This window comes from Cynocephalus volans, chromosome 12 (genome assembly GCF_027409185.1).
Source record: "Cynocephalus volans isolate mCynVol1 chromosome 12, mCynVol1.pri, whole genome shotgun sequence".
NCBI classification, from domain to species: domain Eukaryota; kingdom Metazoa; phylum Chordata; class Mammalia; order Dermoptera; family Cynocephalidae; genus Cynocephalus; species Cynocephalus volans.
In genome coordinates, this window is record NC_084471.1 from 106,263,297 (window position 1) to 106,280,702 (window position 17,406).

Sequence of the window (17,406 nt, forward strand, 5' to 3'; positions counted from 1 at the left end):
TTAGTTCCTTTTGCCTAAATTATAAAAAGTAATTTAATAAAATCTCATGGTAGTAAGAAGGTAAAGGTGACCCAGAAAGGAAAAGATGCCATTCAGCTCTCTTCCAACTAATAAGCATGTACAATGATGGAAAAATAAAAATGGAACATGAAGAACTAATTCAAGAAGGCAGAATGAATTTTTCTAGAGTAGAAAGTAGGATTTATATTACTAATACCTTTCAAATTTGCTATGCGCTCTACTCTATCCCATATTCTCAGAAAAAAATCGCTACACTAAAGTTCATGCTTATCAATACGTGGCTTTTTCTTTATAGTTTTGACTGCATATGTTTGTATTACCAACAATGCATTATCTAGTTCTGCATATATTTAAATTTTATATAAACAGAATCATACCACATGTATTCTCTTCTGTGACTTGCATATTTTAATCAACATTATGTTTTTGAGATTCATTCATGTAGTTGCAGATCTCAGAGAGGTAATTAGGAATCAAATCATGTACAGCCTGGTAGCCACTGTAAGAACATATGTTTTTCTCTGAATGAAATGCGGAGCTACTGGAGGATTTCAAGCAAGGCCTGACTTGATTTGACTTGCAATGTAAAAGGATCTGTCATATCACTGCTGTGTCAGGAAGAGACTGAGAGGGCAAGGGTAGAAGTATGAATACCAATTAAGAGGCTACTACAGGTAATCCAAATAAGAGAAGATAGTATTAGACATGGAGATGGTGACATTGGATACATTCTGAGAGTAGGATTTTAAGGAGTTTCTGACATGGGGTGTAAGAGAAGAGAGGAATCAGGATGACTCTAGGGAAGCTGGTTTAAACTGGAAGGACAGAGTTGTCATTAAATTATAAGGAGAAAACTGTGGGCAGAACATGTTGTGAGGGGAGTTAGATTAAGAGTCCAGTTTTGGAGGTATTGACTAGGTAGTTACTTTATGAGTCTGGAGTTCAGGGATGAGGCCTAAATTAAAGATAGAAATTTGAAAACATTAGCATACAAATGGTATTTAAAGCCATGAGCTGGATAAAATTACTTGTGAAGTAAAGTAAACAGAGAAGAGAAAAAAATCCCAAAGACTAAGCTCTGATACATTTCAACAATAAGAGATCTCAGAATATACATATTTAAGTAAGTCAAAATCAGCAATCCTGTTTGCACCAGTTTTACCCACAAAAAGAGTTAGGAAACACCTTAATTGAACTCCAAGTATACACAAAATAAGCATATTACCAAAGAGGGACTCTAACTCTGGTCAGAGATCTCATACATATATGAATTGGGTTACAAATTAAGCCGGGGGGAAAACATTTTATGATTCAGTGAAATCTAATTCCATTACTAGAAAAACAACCTAAAAGTATATTAATTGCATTGATGGTACGTCTGTGAGTCATATTTACCTATGAAAGATAACATGTTTTTCAACTTATTAAGTAAAAAGATCTGTAGTTATATACGAATACTCATTGGACAAGTTGGAATATTACTTTATATACTAGAAAGCCATCTGCATTGTTTTTACCTAGTGAGCAGTTGCTTTGCATCCTCCCATCTGTAGAACACCGTAACATGGTGCCAACCACACGGCCTCCCACGACAATGACACGTACATCCCGTCCATGAGACTCTTTAACATACTTCTGAAACAAGTAGGGAGCTTCATGGCGAATAAGATGGCTTAGATCAGCCAAATGATGCTTATCTCGAGCCAGGAAAACAGCTTTGCCTATGATTGAAAAAGAATAAAAAGTACATGTAGGTCATTAAACTCTGGGCGGTCGATACCTATTTTCTGAGGCTTCTTGTGTCCCAATTTGATCTTTCAGAACCAATTACATTTCTTTTTCTTTTTAAGTTTTCCTCATTAAAACTGTTTTAACCAAAGTAATTTAGTTATAGTATGGTTGGACAACACAAAAACGTATAAAGATAAGGTTAATAATCTCCTTCTACCACTCCCCCAACCCCTGAACGCTTACGGTAAACTAGAATTTATTTTGGTATATGTTGTGAGCTGAGGGTGTTGATTTGTATTCCTCTGGGGGCTGGCCCGTGGCTCACTCGTAGAGTGCGGTGCTGATAAACACCAAGGCCACGGGTTCGGATCCTACATAGGGATGGCCGGTTCGCTCACTGGCTGAGCGTGGTGCTGATAACACCAAGCCAAGGGTTGAGATCCCCTTACTGGTCATCTTTTTTTAAAAAAAAAAGATTTGTATTCCTCTGGAGGTTAACCAATAACACCAGTCTCATTTATTAGCAAAGCATTTTCTCTCTGAATTAAAACATACATGTTACATATTATATAATACACAACATATATTAATACATTATATTAGTATATGGTAACACAGCAGTATGTTAAACACACTTCAGAGTTTATTTCTGAGTTCTCTAATATGTTCCACTGCTCTATTTTGTGCCAATGGAAGAGGTGTTTTTTTTGTTTGTTTGTTTTTTTAAATATAGGGTAATAAATTCCTCCTATGGGGGAAGAGGTGTTGAATCTAAGAGGACCTGTGATTGCAGCAACCAACAGAATTCAATAGAAGTAATTCTATATGACTTCTAAGATTAGGTCATAAAAGGTCATGCAGCTTCTTTGTTCACTGTAGCATTCACTGTAGGAGGCCTGAGACTCTTGGCTGTCATACTGGAGAAGCCAAATACAAAGAATTTCATGAACAGTCCCAACTGAACTCCGAACCAGCCAACCATGTCAAAGCATTAAACATGTGCTGTAATTGGATTTACGTATCATTTTTATGCCTTAAAATTTTCTTTAATACAAAGTCGTTAAGATATTTTTATATACTGTCTTACAAAGTTTTAGTCGTGCCTTATACATTTACATCTTCAAACTGTATAAATTGAGAGAGATGATTAGTTAGTGATCTAAGGTCCTTGTGTTATTGAGGAGGAAGATAAAGACATTAACTTGAGATTTGGTCTAAGTATACATGCTAAAATCTCTAGGATAACCACTAAACTAAAATAGCTTCTAGCCAAAGCCTACTATATGGTTGAGGTATCATGCACCTAACAATTTCCTTCTATTTTTTTTCAGAAGCCCTATTTCCAAATCACCCATATTAATTCACAAGAGTAATTTCAAAATTATGTACTGTAGCAACAATTCACACACACCTCTATGACCCCGTGTGTTCTTCACTACCATTGGGAACTCCAGTACTTCTGCTTCCTCAATCATTTTAGCAAAATTTTCATGGCCACCTGGTTTGAGAAAAAAAAAAAAGAAAAATTAAAAAGAACAGCAGAAGAAGTGTTTTGTGGACAATTTCATCTACACTAAAGAAAGCAGTACAAGGGAAGTAGAAGGTAAGAGTCTGATGGCTAACTTTTGTTTTTCTTGGAAAAAGAAATAAATATAAATTGAAAGTATAATTGAATGTCAATTTAAAATATCACTCTTTTAAATGGACAATAGCTATCTTAAACTAGAAAGACACCTACATTGTTTTTACCTAGTGAGTATCTGCTTTGCATCTGGTATACATATCTGTATTCTGATATCCAACTTAAAGAAATTAAGTATTTTTCAGCTAAACAGTTTCCTAATCCTTTACTATTTTTTATATTTTTATCCCTTATTCCTCCACCACACAAATAATAGAAGCCCCAAGATTTACTTTAATATATTCAATTCCTCCCTTGTTGGATTAAAAAAGTGAAGAATGAATTGGTTAAGATTTATCCAAGGCTAAAGAGATGCTGCAGGCATGTGCACACATGCATACACACACCTTCTCTTTATTATCAAACACAAATACCAATTTTTCTTATCTCCATTATTAATCAGAGTTCTTTCTACACTGAGATAACTCAGCATTCATGGTTAAGTCCTGCTTACTGTTATCGCCCAAGAACAAATAACACAATAGCAGGATTAGAGCAAAAATGAATTGTAGTTGTAAAAATCAGAATGATGATAGAGAAAAATTAAGCCAGGAAAAAGTTTAACAACTGCAATATGAGAAATCGGCAACTTAGAGAAATCAACATGTTGTTTCAGTCACAAATGTTTAATCCTTCAACACTAGAGCAAAGGTATTTGCTAATTTAATTAACTTTTTTCTCCTTTTCATTCTCATAAAATCAGAATTGTAAAGGCATGATATATGCTATAATATTTCAAAAGCATTAGAAAGAATTCTCAAGTTATTCATATTAATTCTTTTTCTTCTTGTATAATTGCTAAATGCAGCAACTGCATCCACACACACCATACAGGATGGGGGGAGGGTCCCTTTGTAAAAATTTTAACAGTAAGATGATAGGGATTTCTTTTTAAAGCCTCATTAAATCTCCAAGCATTCTACTGGACATTTATTTGGAGAAACACCATTAAGGAAAACTCTATATTGATTTATAATGAGTCTGATCTTTTTCAAACTAGAAGAGACAGAAGGGCAGGAAATACATTAGCATAATATTATTTAGAGAAGCATATTCAAACTATGGTCCTACAACCTGTGCATTTGTGACCTGTTTGCTGTTACCATGTGATCAGATAAATATAAAAAGAGTAAGCACTAAAAGCTTTTATAGCAATCTGGAATTGCTGTGATATTTTTATTGTATTTTACATGAGTATTAATCCACAGCAGACTGACCTTTTCTTAAAAAAAGATCCTTTACCACATAGTTTTAGAAGCAGTGCTTTAACTCATACCTAGTAAAGTGTGCATTTTCTTAAAAAATGTAAAAATATTTATGAAGACCTATCATGAAAATAATAATGAAGACAACGACAAATTAAACAGAAGTCATCAAATTCTATTACCTTTTAGCTTGGAGGTTGGCAAACTAAGGCCTGTGGGCCAGATTGGGCCTACTCCCTGTTTTTATAATAAAGCTTTACTGGAACAGAGGCATACTCATTTGTATAAGCACTGTCTAAAACAGCTCTCATGCTACAACAGCATTACTGAGGATTACCACAGAGAACTTATGGCCTGTAAAGCCTAAAATATTTATTATCTGTCCCTTTACAGAAAAAGTTTGCTAATCCCATTCTACCCCATATTGTGGAACTAATCTTAAGGCATGATTCATAATTTTCCTGCCCAGTTCGCTGACAAATTTACCCTATTAGTTTAATATGGCTTTCAAAAGTACTAATGCTCTAACACTTAGGCTATACATTCTTATTAGTGAGCTTACCATATGAGAAAGTATCTGGTAGAGGAACACCATGGCCAGCCAACTCTTGAAATGTCCAGAACTTATTAACACAGTTCAGGATGGCTTGAGATCGGTTCATCAACCGGCATCCCATCTTCTCTAGATGGCGCAAAACGGTGATGTCACTATCACTTTGCACCCAAGGGGTTGGTACTCTCACTACCACCACCTGGGGGTAGGCCGTGATTAGTTCTCCATTGATCCGTAGACCTGAAATATATAGAAATGAAGCCAAAATGAGAAGGAAATATACAGTAGTACCCTTTTATCTGTGGGGAATATGTTCTAAGACCCCTAGTAGATGTCTAAACCATGGAAAAGTACCAAACCCTACATATACAGCACTATGGTTTTTCCTATACATATGAGGGTACTTCAAAATGTTCATGGAAAGATTCCTATTATGTTTTAATTCTATTTTTCTACAAATTTTTTAAAATACCCTCACACACACCTATGATAAAGTTTAACATAAATTAGGCACAATAGGAGATTAACAATAACTAATAATAAAATGAAACAATTATAACAATATACTGTAATAAAAGTCATGTGAATGTGGTCTCTCTCTCTCTCTCAAAATACTGTAATATTTTCAGATCACAGTTGAGCCCAGGTAACTGAAAACACAGAAAGCAAAACCACAGATGGGGGGCGGGGTGGTACAGGACAGGACACTATCAACAATAATTATGTGTACATATGTATGTATATATACTTGTTTAGAGCATTCAAATACAAAAATACAGAATATATTCACCTCCCATCAAACAACATAGGTACTTAGTGTTATTAGTACGTATTTTCCTGTTATCTAAGTATATAGAAAAATATATAGATATAATTTTTAGAACAATGAGATTTCATATATTTATATTATTTTATATAACTTTCTCCTATTACTTAAAATTATACCAGAGACATCATTCTATGTCAGTACATAGGCTTTCTTTCTTTTTTTTTTTTTTTTTAGGTGAGCTGAATGGAATTACACTTTGCAGACATACATATGGTCAATCCCTTACTGATGGACATTCATTCACTTAATAAATATTAAGCAATTACTATATGTCAGACTCTTTTCTACATGGTCAGAATAGATTAATAAATAAGACAATAAGGTCCTTGCTCTCAAGAAGCGTTTCATTCCAATGGGAGAGACACTTTATATATTCGTTTTTATGGTATTAAGCTTTTAAACATAGTAGTAGTTCTAACAGGAGAGAGATCAGTGAAGCAGAGTTAATGGCAAACTTAAAGCACAAGCCTTGAGCTGTGTGTGTATTTAAAGAAAAGAGAAATGACACTTCAGATGTAAGGTAGCATCAGAAGTCACAGGGCAAAACAACAATAAGAGCAATATGTGTATTGATGTAAGGCAAAAGATAAGGTATCGAATATGCAAAGCCACAGATTCTGAGCTAAAGAGTTCACAACTATTCTGATTAAGAGAATTAAGGGTTTGTGCTGGCTACTGCCTGCTGATAGTCCACACCACCCTCATCTTTTAATCCCTTCTCTGTATGATGGGGGCTAGAAGCATTTCCCGTATCCTCCTCTGCCAGCAGAATTCCATTATGAGAACCCATCAATGAGATGACAATCACACAAGACTTTGAAGGTGAAGGAAAAGTAAAAATTATTCTACAGGAGCACCTATGCTTTAAGTATGCGGTAACCAGCAGACACGAGGTTTGCCAGCTGCTACAGGCTTCTTGAGATAATGGATAGCAGATTTCTGCAATCATGTACCTGCCAAAAGAGAATTTTTTAAAAATTGGAAAAAACACAGTGACCAGATTGGGGATTAAAAGTTTTGAAACAAGGATATAGAGAATAGGAAAACTGAAAAGGAAAGATAGTTTGGGGCAGAAGATGTTAAATTTGGGTCTAGATATGAAAGGTTTTGGTGATGCCATAAGGATGTCAAAGTAGAACTACTTGAAGTGTAGATTGGAATAATTATATGTATATATGAGTACAGTTCACATTGGTGGATGGACTGTGTGTGATACATATATATGTTTATATATTTATTTATGGTGATCAGCCCAAGAAGTAATAGCTAAAGAAATAGGGATTGGGGGGGGGGGGGGGGGGGTGAAAAAAAAAGAAAGAAACCCAGGATCTCAATAAGAAACAAGGAAGTAAAACCTGAAGAAAAAAATCAGTTAAAAAGCTAGAAAAATCTAGTATTGAGTAATAGTATAAAAAAATAAGAAAAGTCAGTATTATCAAGACAATAATCAAATTCATTAAATGAAAGAATATAAAAGGACTGAGTTTTGAGAAAAGCATGTGTGATCAGGAACATACTGTCAATTGTCAAGAAAAAATTAAACCAGTATTACCTTGTCTTCTCTTCATGCTAAACTGTAGACAGCTTTTGCACCTTTTAAGAAATGGGATAAAGAAAGCAAGGAACTGTTCTACTGTTAGTCCATACCACCAATATGAAACTGCCTATCTGCTGCCACCAGAAAATGAGACTACTTTACCCAAAGCAAAGTCAGATCTGCATAGTGAACTACATGAGTATCACTGAGGATGGAAAGAACTTCAATGCCATGCCTCCTATAACAGAAATAAACACTCTATGTTACTCTAGGCAAGCAGAAGGTGATCCGAAGCTAGAAAGATGAATGTGAGCCAAAAGGACAAAGTGACATCTCTTAGGACTCTGCCTTATGTGCTACTTATCTTTTGAGCACTTTTACCAAATGCCACTCTTATCTTTGATGTAGAACTTATAGAACTGAAATTTTAAAATGGCTCCATCTGCACATAAATGTGGAAAGAACTTTGCCACAAATCTGCTATACTCATTGTAAAAACATGTATTCCAATTGAATATGCTATCACTCAGCTTTGTTTTCAACCCTACTTCATCAAGTGTATATTGTTTTTTTAAATAAACATCTTAAACTTCAACTTACAAAATTGTTCATCTAATCTGTTTACTTAATACTGAGACTAAGATTTTAGTACAAATGTTTTGGATATAAGTTTTAGATTAAGAGTATGATCGAACATTTATAGTCAATGGTGAGTTAACCTTAAAATAGCAATGGGGTGACGGAGTAATCTTTGTTCTTTTTGTTTTTTAGGATAAGAAATGTATTATTTTTTAAAAGGTTGCTGTTTAGAAGATGCTAAGGATTAATTATTCTCCAAGTTGAAAGATTCTTTTGGGATATTAATAATCTCCTTGCCCATAATTAAGTGGGGAATTCCTCATGTAGCCTACCCTAAACCTTTGCTTTTCGAAAGCCGAGTTTGGCTAAACTGTTAATAAGTTACTAGTGGGTTTTTTAATTCTTCCCCCCACCCCACTCCACCTCACCCCCACCCCACCTGCCCCAGCAAACAAGGAACAAATGACTGATAGGCTCCTTGCTGACTGGCATTTATTTTTCTCCCAACCTACAGTGCTCAAGAGGATTTTTCAGAACTTCTGGAATATTATGGAAATTTATGGAATTTTAATAATTTTAACTGAAAGTTTCAAGGAACTCTTTGTAACATAATTAAAAATACACACAATCTTTGTGCCATAAATCAAGGAAGCACTCTGCTGTGGTGTAAATTCCCCTCTCCCCTACAAGCTCATCTTGGAAGTTAACCCCCAATATGGTGGTGGAAGGTGAGGCTTTTAAGAGGGAGCTGGCCAGTTACTCAGTTGGTTAGAGCACAGTGTTATAACTCCAAGGGATCATACCGGCCAGCCAACAACAACAAAAGAGGTGACCGAATCATCCTTGTGAATGGATTGATCCATTCATGAAGTATGGGTTGACAGTTTAATGAGTGGTAATGAGCATGGTTCGGATGGCTTTACAAAAGAGTCAGAAGGTTAGCTTTCCCTCACTCTTGCCATTCTGTCACCATGTGATACCCTGAGCTGCTGCAGGGTATCACAGAAGGCGGCCCTTACCAGATGTGCTCCCTGGACTTCGGACTTCCCAGCCTCCAAAACTGTGAGAAATAAATTTTACTTCTTCATAATTATCCAGTTTCAGGGATTCTGCTATCAGCAACAGAAAGGGACTAATACACACTCAAAGGGTAATGAGGATGGGTTCCAAGGATACAGGAGACAGCCTGGAGGGGCTGCCACTAGTCAAATTGGCAATGTTTTGACCACCAAAAAAATTAATTCAGTGGAGGGGACTATTACACAAATCCCTATTCTAAAAACTGGTAAATAAAGTGGGAAAATTACACTTACCCCATCTTTTTAGAAAGAACTATAGTTCGTCACCAGTAGGGAAATCTCCTTTAGAGAAGAATTTTAATAAATCACTGACAGTGGCACAGACTGTTATTTTGTGATTCCCAGTTGTATTCACAATGAAGTACATACCTATGAAGTGATATTTTTTTTGCCCAAAATGTATGACTTGGATATAATCATGCCAATTTGGAGGAAACTTCAGAAGGCAAACAAATCCGAAACTATGACAATTATTCTGATATCTTCAAAATGATGTCATTAAAGAAATAAAGTAAAGATAGGGAGATCGTTCTAGATTTAAAAGATTAAGTAGACATTACATCCTAATGCAATGCATGAACCTTACCACAGCTGATTTAAAAACACTAACTGAAAAAGTTCAGTCAGAATCGACTAAGAAAATCTGATTCTAGAGCATTTAGTAGGTGGTATTAGAAAGTTAATAGTTTTCTTAGGTATGCTAATGGTATTGGATTATGTAGGTCAGTGTACTTATTTTTTGGATACACATATTGAAATATTTAGGGGTGAAATGATATGAAGGTAGATACTTAATTTGAAAGGTTAACACCCCACACAAAAGCGTTAAGTATACATATAATATTTATACATATTAGGAAAAAGAAATATGAACAAATTATGACAAGGTTATTACAGAACACTCAATAGCAAGACACCAAAAGTATATCTGTTCATAATTCCATCCTTTCAAGTCTTCTACTTGTTTAAAATTTTTAATAAAAAGTTAGGGTGGGGAACCAAGACTTCACATCAAATTCCTGAGTATTCTCTAAAGAAAACTGATGCTGGGGGCTGGCTGGTTAGCTCATTTGTTTAGAGTGTGGTGCTGATAACACCAAGGTCATGTGTTCGGATCCCCGTACCAGTTAAAGGCCCCCCCCCCCCCCCCAAAAGGAAAACTGATGCTGGTCATTCATATTTCAAAATCTAGTTTTGGTGCTCAGCTTTTCACTCTTTTTTTTTATGGTTTCTCATCCTTTCTCTCACCAACACCAAAAGTCTACTTACTCTTCTCCACTGTCCAATCTCTCTTGCCACTTACATTTAAAGTGTCGTTACCATGGCACTTACAATAATGTAAAATTATTTACATTAGTTCACCTTAGAGAGAAAGGCAACATTGACTTAAAAAAAAAGCTACAATAACAGAATCAAATCTAGAACCAGAATTCTAACATGTTCTTTCTTAAGCTGTGAGTTCTAACTGGTAAAAGGAAGGAGACAGTGTAAGAAGTTCACAACTTATGCTTTTTTTTTTTTTTTGTCTTTTTCGTGACCAGCACTCAGCCAGTGAGTGCACCAGCCATTCCTATATAGGATCCGAACCCGCGGCGGGAGCGTCGCCGCGCTCCCAGCGCCGCACTCTCCCGAGTGCGCCACGGGCTCAGCCCACAACTTCTGAGCTGCCTACTCCCAGTTAAATTCACATAACAGCAATTTTGTTGTTTAGTGTTTAGGTCAGTAGTCCAGAAAATTGACCCACTATTTTACTGACAAAGTTACTGAATTTACCACCCCAAAAATGGTATTTGCCACATGAAAAATCTCAAGTCAACTGAGGAAAAAAAAAAGAGAGAGAGACTAGATAACTCTGAACATTTTAAGATATTCAAGTTATTATAAATCTGCTTTCCAATTAATCTGCTCTAGGAGATTAACTAATAAAAATATTTCAAGCAAGAGGATATAGATCACACAGAACTGATGCCTACCAGGAATGCAAATGTCTGTTTATATCTAACATATCAGAGATGTCCTCTTAGACTATTTTTTTTTTAATCACTAGTTTGCTTCCAAGTTTCCAAGTCTCACCAAGTTTCAAACTAATCAAAAATGAAGGAAGAAAAGTAATTACCTAAACTTTGTAGAGAAAAGAACAACTGGTGATGAGAATTTATGGTACCAAGGGTCAGATAATTCCCAAGAGATGCATAAAACATTAAAATGTCTTTATTAAGGCTGGCTAAGAAATCATATAAGTACTAATTATCAAACATTAAAAACAAGTATAAGAATATATGTTTATAATGTAAGATGATGACTTTCATATCTGCTTAGCTGCTTTCTAACAAGAAATATTTTGTTTTCTACCAGAATGTCAGAGAGGGATATCCTCAGCAATCCTTTTCCTCTCCAATTTCTTGATGTTTCAAAGTCCTATCTAGCTATTAATCCCAGGCAGAAACAGAATTTTTAGCTTCAGAGGTATCTCTTTTAGGAATAATGAGGAACCAATAAAATTCCTTTCCCAGACCCCTCATCAATGGTACAAATGGTACAGAAAGAAACAAAAGGAAGACTGCTCACACCTCATTATCACTGAGCAGTGCCACACTGCAGCTGACAGTCATGTGTTTAAAAAAAGAAAGGCACAGGAGGAAGAGAAGAGGAAAACAAAAAAACAAGCAAATAAACAACCAGATTATGCCTGTTGTGTTTTAAAACCATCTTTTTTTCAAGGTGATGACTGACTAGCTTCTTTTATAAGTACTTAAAAAAAAAAAGAATCTGAGGTCAATATAACCAACTTTATCTCAAAAACTGACAAAGGGGGTAAGATATATAAAATATAAAGAAATGTGATGTCCCTCAATTCAACCCATCTCTTTAAATTTTATAAATGCTGACCATTCAGGCTCTGCATGGTTGAATACATTCTCTATTTCTGTACCTAAATAGTAAAATAAAAATTGGCTCAGGAGAAATACTTCACGAAATTGATAAACAAGAAGACAAAATACCCTTCAGGGGCTCATCCATTATCTATTCATTCTTTAATTCATTCAAAAACACTTGCTGAGCACCTACTTTAAGATTCTCTGCACCCTGTAATAAAGTCCTACATCCACCTAAGAAGTTTCAGGGAGGATGACAGGGGTGGGCGGGGAATGCATGTAAAAATGTTTGGCACACAGTAAGTGTTTGTGGCTACTAATTACTCTCAGCTCACAATAGCAGCGTGGGACAGGGAGACAGCATATGTCTTAACTGTTACTAGCAATACAACTCAGGAACTTGTTCCTTTATCTCCTTTTGCTCTCCACCCCCAATCAAACATATCCGATTTTTTTAACATTTGGTGCATAAAAGACTCAGTATTAGAAACAAGATATAATTCTATTTTGCTAACTTATCATAAAACCTTCCTAATGTGACCTGAAAGTTAAAAGTTAAAATACTATACCTACGCTAATTATTACATTTTCTTTCCCCATAAAATAGCAATCTCTACTGAAATGGTAAAGATTGCAAGCAGAGAAATGTATCATTGAAGTCACTGATAATGAAGCCAGCCATAAAAATTAACTCCAGTCTTCCAGCAACAGATACTGTAGAAGAGAGGAGAGAAGAAGGAAAGCTTCTTTTTAGCCTAAGCAAAAAAAAGGCTAACTCCCCTGCTCACTTTGAAGAAGTGGTAAACTTTTTTTAGCAGTGGCTCTAATTAGTCAAATGTTTTTATCAATCTGTTCTACCTAACTCTTGGCAATCAAGAGCAGCTCAAACGCCTTCATGATATATGAAACTTTCTGAATACAGCTATAAATAAAAACCTACAGAATAATGAACAATAAAGGGGGGAACATAAAACTCTTTGAATACTGAATGTTTTGAAGAAAACTAGAGAGAAAAAGTAAGGTATTAAGGATTTTCCCTTCCACATTTCATTTTGACCCCAAATAGCAAGGAATAATGATAAGAGAATGGTAAAAGCAAAAACAGGGAGTAGATTTATTGCAAGATCCTCTCTGGCATATAACAATGACTCCACCTCTGATTCAAATCCAAGCTCTGTCAATTTATAAGCTGTGTAACCTCAGGCCAAGTTACTTAACTTCTCTGTGCCTCAGCTTCCTCACCTGTGAAACAGAAATTTTAAGAGTAGTTCCTATACAGAGGTGTGGAGAGGACTAACTTAGTTAACACTGGTGAAGAACTGCCTGGCACACAATAAGCACCCAATAACTCATCACTATCATTCATCATCCCTTTTTGCAGATGAGAAACTGAGACCTAGAGTAACTAGAAAGTAAGTTCATGAGGGTAGGAATATGACTATCTTGTTGATAGCTATATCACCTAGCACTTAAAATACTATTTAGCACATAGTAGTTGCTCAGTTATTACTTACTGGATAACTTGACCTTATCTCAGTTTTTAAGAAGCAGAACTGAGGTTTAAACCCAGGTCTCAGTGTGGAGCTATACTGCCTAAAATAAAATTGTCCTATAAATTCTGCAGAAAAACTAGTGAACTTAAAACTCTAAAATTAAATAAGACCATATTAGTATCTAAAAACCCAAAGAAAGTAAAAGAAAATTTAAAAGGGCAGAAATTAATGAAATAGAAAAAAAACACCAATAAAAAGGCCAACCAAGTTAAAATTTGGTCCCTGGAAAGCTAAAAAATTTTTTAAATCCCTAGTGAGAATGAACTAGAAAAAAAAAGAAGGCACAAATGAAGTTAAGAATAAAAGGGGGGAGAGGGCTCACTATTTATCCTGCAGACATTAAAAAGATAATAGAAAAATTTTAGGAACAATAACACATCTGAAAATTTAGATGAAATGTATGAAAATTCCTAGAAAAATACAATTTATCAAAACTAACACAAGAAATATATAATTTGAATAACACAATAACTAAAGAAAATTAATTCATTAATTAAAAATCTTTCCACAAAGAAGTCTCAACCAAAAGTCTTTTCAAATATGAATTCCATCAAACATTCACTGAAGGAAGAAATAACACCAACTTTATGCAATTCTTCCAAAAAAGAAAAAGAACTGTAACAATGTATCCCCAGCCTGTTTTACGAGGCCAACATAACTTAGCAGAAGCTGACAACATTTCAAGAAAGAAAAGTTACGTCAATCTCACTTATGGACATAAATGCAAAAATCCTCAACAAAATATTAACAAATTATATCCTGCAACATAATAACAATAATTAATCATAAGCAAGTTGGGTTAGCTCCAAAAACTCAATATTACACAAACCAATCATGTAATTCACATTTTCAGAAAAAAAGGAAAAAGATACAATCATTCAACAGATAAAATTCAACAAGCATTCACAATTTTAAAAAATCTTTAGTGCACTAGGAGTATAAAGAAATTTCCTTCATCTGATAACAGATACCTTTAAAAATGTACAGCCAATACCATGCTGAATGGTGAAAAACTTTCTTCTGAGATCAGGAGTGAGACTAGGATGCTCACCATAACCTTTTCACTCTACAATGTACTGGAGGGGCCTATCCAGTGCAGTAAGTCAAGATAAGGAAGTGAGATATTACGATTGGAAAGAAAATATAAAACTCTCATTTACTCACAGATGATATGACTGTAAAAGTACACAATCCAAAAGAATCAAAAAGTAAGTTTAGGGCCGAGCCCGTGGCGCACTCGGTAGCGTGCTGCGCTGGGAGCGCGGCGACGCTCCCGCCGCGGGTTCGGATCCTATATAGGAATGACCAGTGCACTCACTAGCTGAGTGCCGGTCACGAAAAAACGACAAAAAATAAATAAATAAAATTAAATTTAAAAAATTTTTTTTAAAAAAAGTAAGTTTAGCAATATGGCTAGATATAATGTCAATATACAAAACACAAAGCAGCAACAAAAAGTTAAAAATGGAGGGCCGAGCCGGTGGCGCACTTGGTAGAGTGCTGCGCTGGGAGCGCGGCGACGCTCCCGCCGCGGGTTCGGATCCTATATAGGACTGACCGGAGCACTCACTGGCTGAGTGCCGGTCACGAAAAAACGACAAAAAAAAAAAAAAAAGTTAAAAATGGAAAAACTTTAATTGTGTCTCCTCAATAGCAGCAAAAACTCATAGGAATTAGATACATCTAATAAAAGATGTGCAAGATCTCTGGGGAAAAAATTATGAAACATTATTAGAGACCTTAAAGACAATGAGAGTGACGGAGCAAGATCATGCTTACATATTGGAAAATTGAATAGTATGAATATTTCATTTTTTCATTTGTATTTATAGATTAAATACAAATTCAATCATAATTCTAAGTGGTATTTTTGTGGAACTCTGTCAAGATGATTCTAAAACTTACGTATATAAATGCAAAGGACCATGAATAGCCGGACATGCTTGAGGAGAGAAAGCATGCTCTAAATGGATGCCATTATAAAACTCCAGTAATTAAGTCAGTGTGGTACTGACACAAAGAACCACAATGAGAACAAAGAAACAGAACAAATAGCCCAGAAATACCACCTATGTATAGACAGTTGATTTATTACAAAGGTAACACAAGAAAGAGAGCAGAGAAGATCAGTCTCCTTAGTAAAAGCTGCTGGGACAACCAAATATTCAAATGCAAAGAAAATCAAACTTTACCATTATCTATCACCACACATAAAAATCAATCCCAGGTGAACTGTAAATCTACATGTTTACAGAAGAACTATAAAACCTCTAAAAGATAACATGGGTGAGTATTTACAACCTCGAAATAGGGACAGATTTCTTAAATCAGGCACAACCATAAACATAAGAAAAGTTGAATTATATTAAAATTAAATTCTTCTATTTATCGAGACACCATTAAGAAAGTTAAAAGGCAAGCCACAGATGAGATATTTACAAAAATAAAAATAATCAGACAACCCAATAGCAAAATGGATAAGAGACTTGAACAGGCACTATATGAGTGAGGATATACAAATATATGAAAAGATACTCAATGTCATGAGTGACCTGGCATATATAAATTAAAACCGCAATTAGACACCATTTCATACCCACCAGAATAACTAAAAACAAAGAACCATTAAACAAGTGTGTAGGAATATATGGCTTAAGAAGAATTACCTCTTCATTCACTAGGAGGAAGAGAATTTCCTTAATCTGGTAAAGAGTATTTGCCAATAATAATAATAATAATAATCTACAGTAAGCATTAGATTTGCTTACTGGAACAAAATCACAGCATTCCCTTTATATTGGAGATCCTACCAAATCCAGTACAATAAGGAAACGAAATAAAAGACATAGAAACTGCCATCATTTAGAGAGACACGATTATCTGCATCAGAACTGCTAGAGAATCTAGCTGAGAAAAAAAACAAGGGATAGTATTTATAGTATATCACCTTACATGTAGGAAAAGAGAAGAAATACGAACATATTTCAAACTCTGAAGACAGATGGCCTGATTCTAAGTACTGGCTCCAACATCTAATAGCTTTATGATCTTGGACAAACTATTCGATTTTCTCATTTGTAAAATAAAAGAGTAGTAGTACCGGCCTTGTAGGATTATTACAAGAATAAAATGAGTTAATATTTGTAAGGTGTTTTAAATAGTGCTATATAAGAGACAGTAAAAGAAATTTAAAACTGTAATTCTAAGAGAAATTCTGAGACAAAGTATTATTCTTTTTCTAGCCTAACTTGGTAATTACACCCATGACCTCTTTAATGACTTGTCACTTGGGTCCCTCTCTTAGATAACAGTCTTATGGAATCAGATCATCCAGTTTTACAACTTCCAAAAGTACTATGCATAAACAGCTGAAGAATATCATGTTTTTCTGTCAATAGTTAATAACAGTATCATTTACTGAGTATTTATTCCATGTCATATACTATACCAGGGCATTTTATACATATCTAAGTAATCCTGAGCACAACGTTACTAAGTAGGCATTTTAATTTTTATCCCTACATGACGGAGAGAAACCTTACCAAGAGATTTAAGTTAGCAGTAAGTAAATGAGTCAAGACCAGTCTGACCAACTGTAAACAGTTTAGTTCAATCAATAGCCAGAACTAGATCTAAATAGTTGTAAAGCACAAGCTCTTTTCACTATGTCACATAAATTCCCATGGAATCCCCAGCTTTGCTAATTTCCTAAGCAGAATTATAGCTGGAAGACTCCTCTTAGCAGGAATATACTAAAGGTTA

The 17,406-nt window shown here is 35.0% G+C and overlaps 1 protein-coding gene across 13 annotated transcripts in view; it reads right to left on the bottom strand.

Moving 5' to 3' along the window:
• RIMKLB (ribosomal modification protein rimK like family member B) overlaps positions 1 to 17,406 on the bottom strand; it is a 74,349-nt gene that overhangs the window by 18,133 nt on the left and 38,810 nt on the right. For all 13 annotated transcript variants that reach the window (XR_010025014.1, XR_010025012.1, XR_010025013.1 and 10 more), the window contains 3 exons: positions 5,201 to 5,431; positions 3,164 to 3,250; positions 1,539 to 1,742 (listed from right to left, as the gene is read on the bottom strand). Coding sequence is in view for 10 of the 13 variants with exons in the window: in XM_063115591.1 (XP_062971661.1) it covers positions 1,539 to 1,742; positions 3,164 to 3,250; positions 5,201 to 5,431 (522 nt within the window). In the remaining 3 variants the exon portion in view is untranslated. The remainder of the gene's footprint in view (positions 1 to 1,538; positions 1,743 to 3,163; positions 3,251 to 5,200; positions 5,432 to 17,406) is intronic.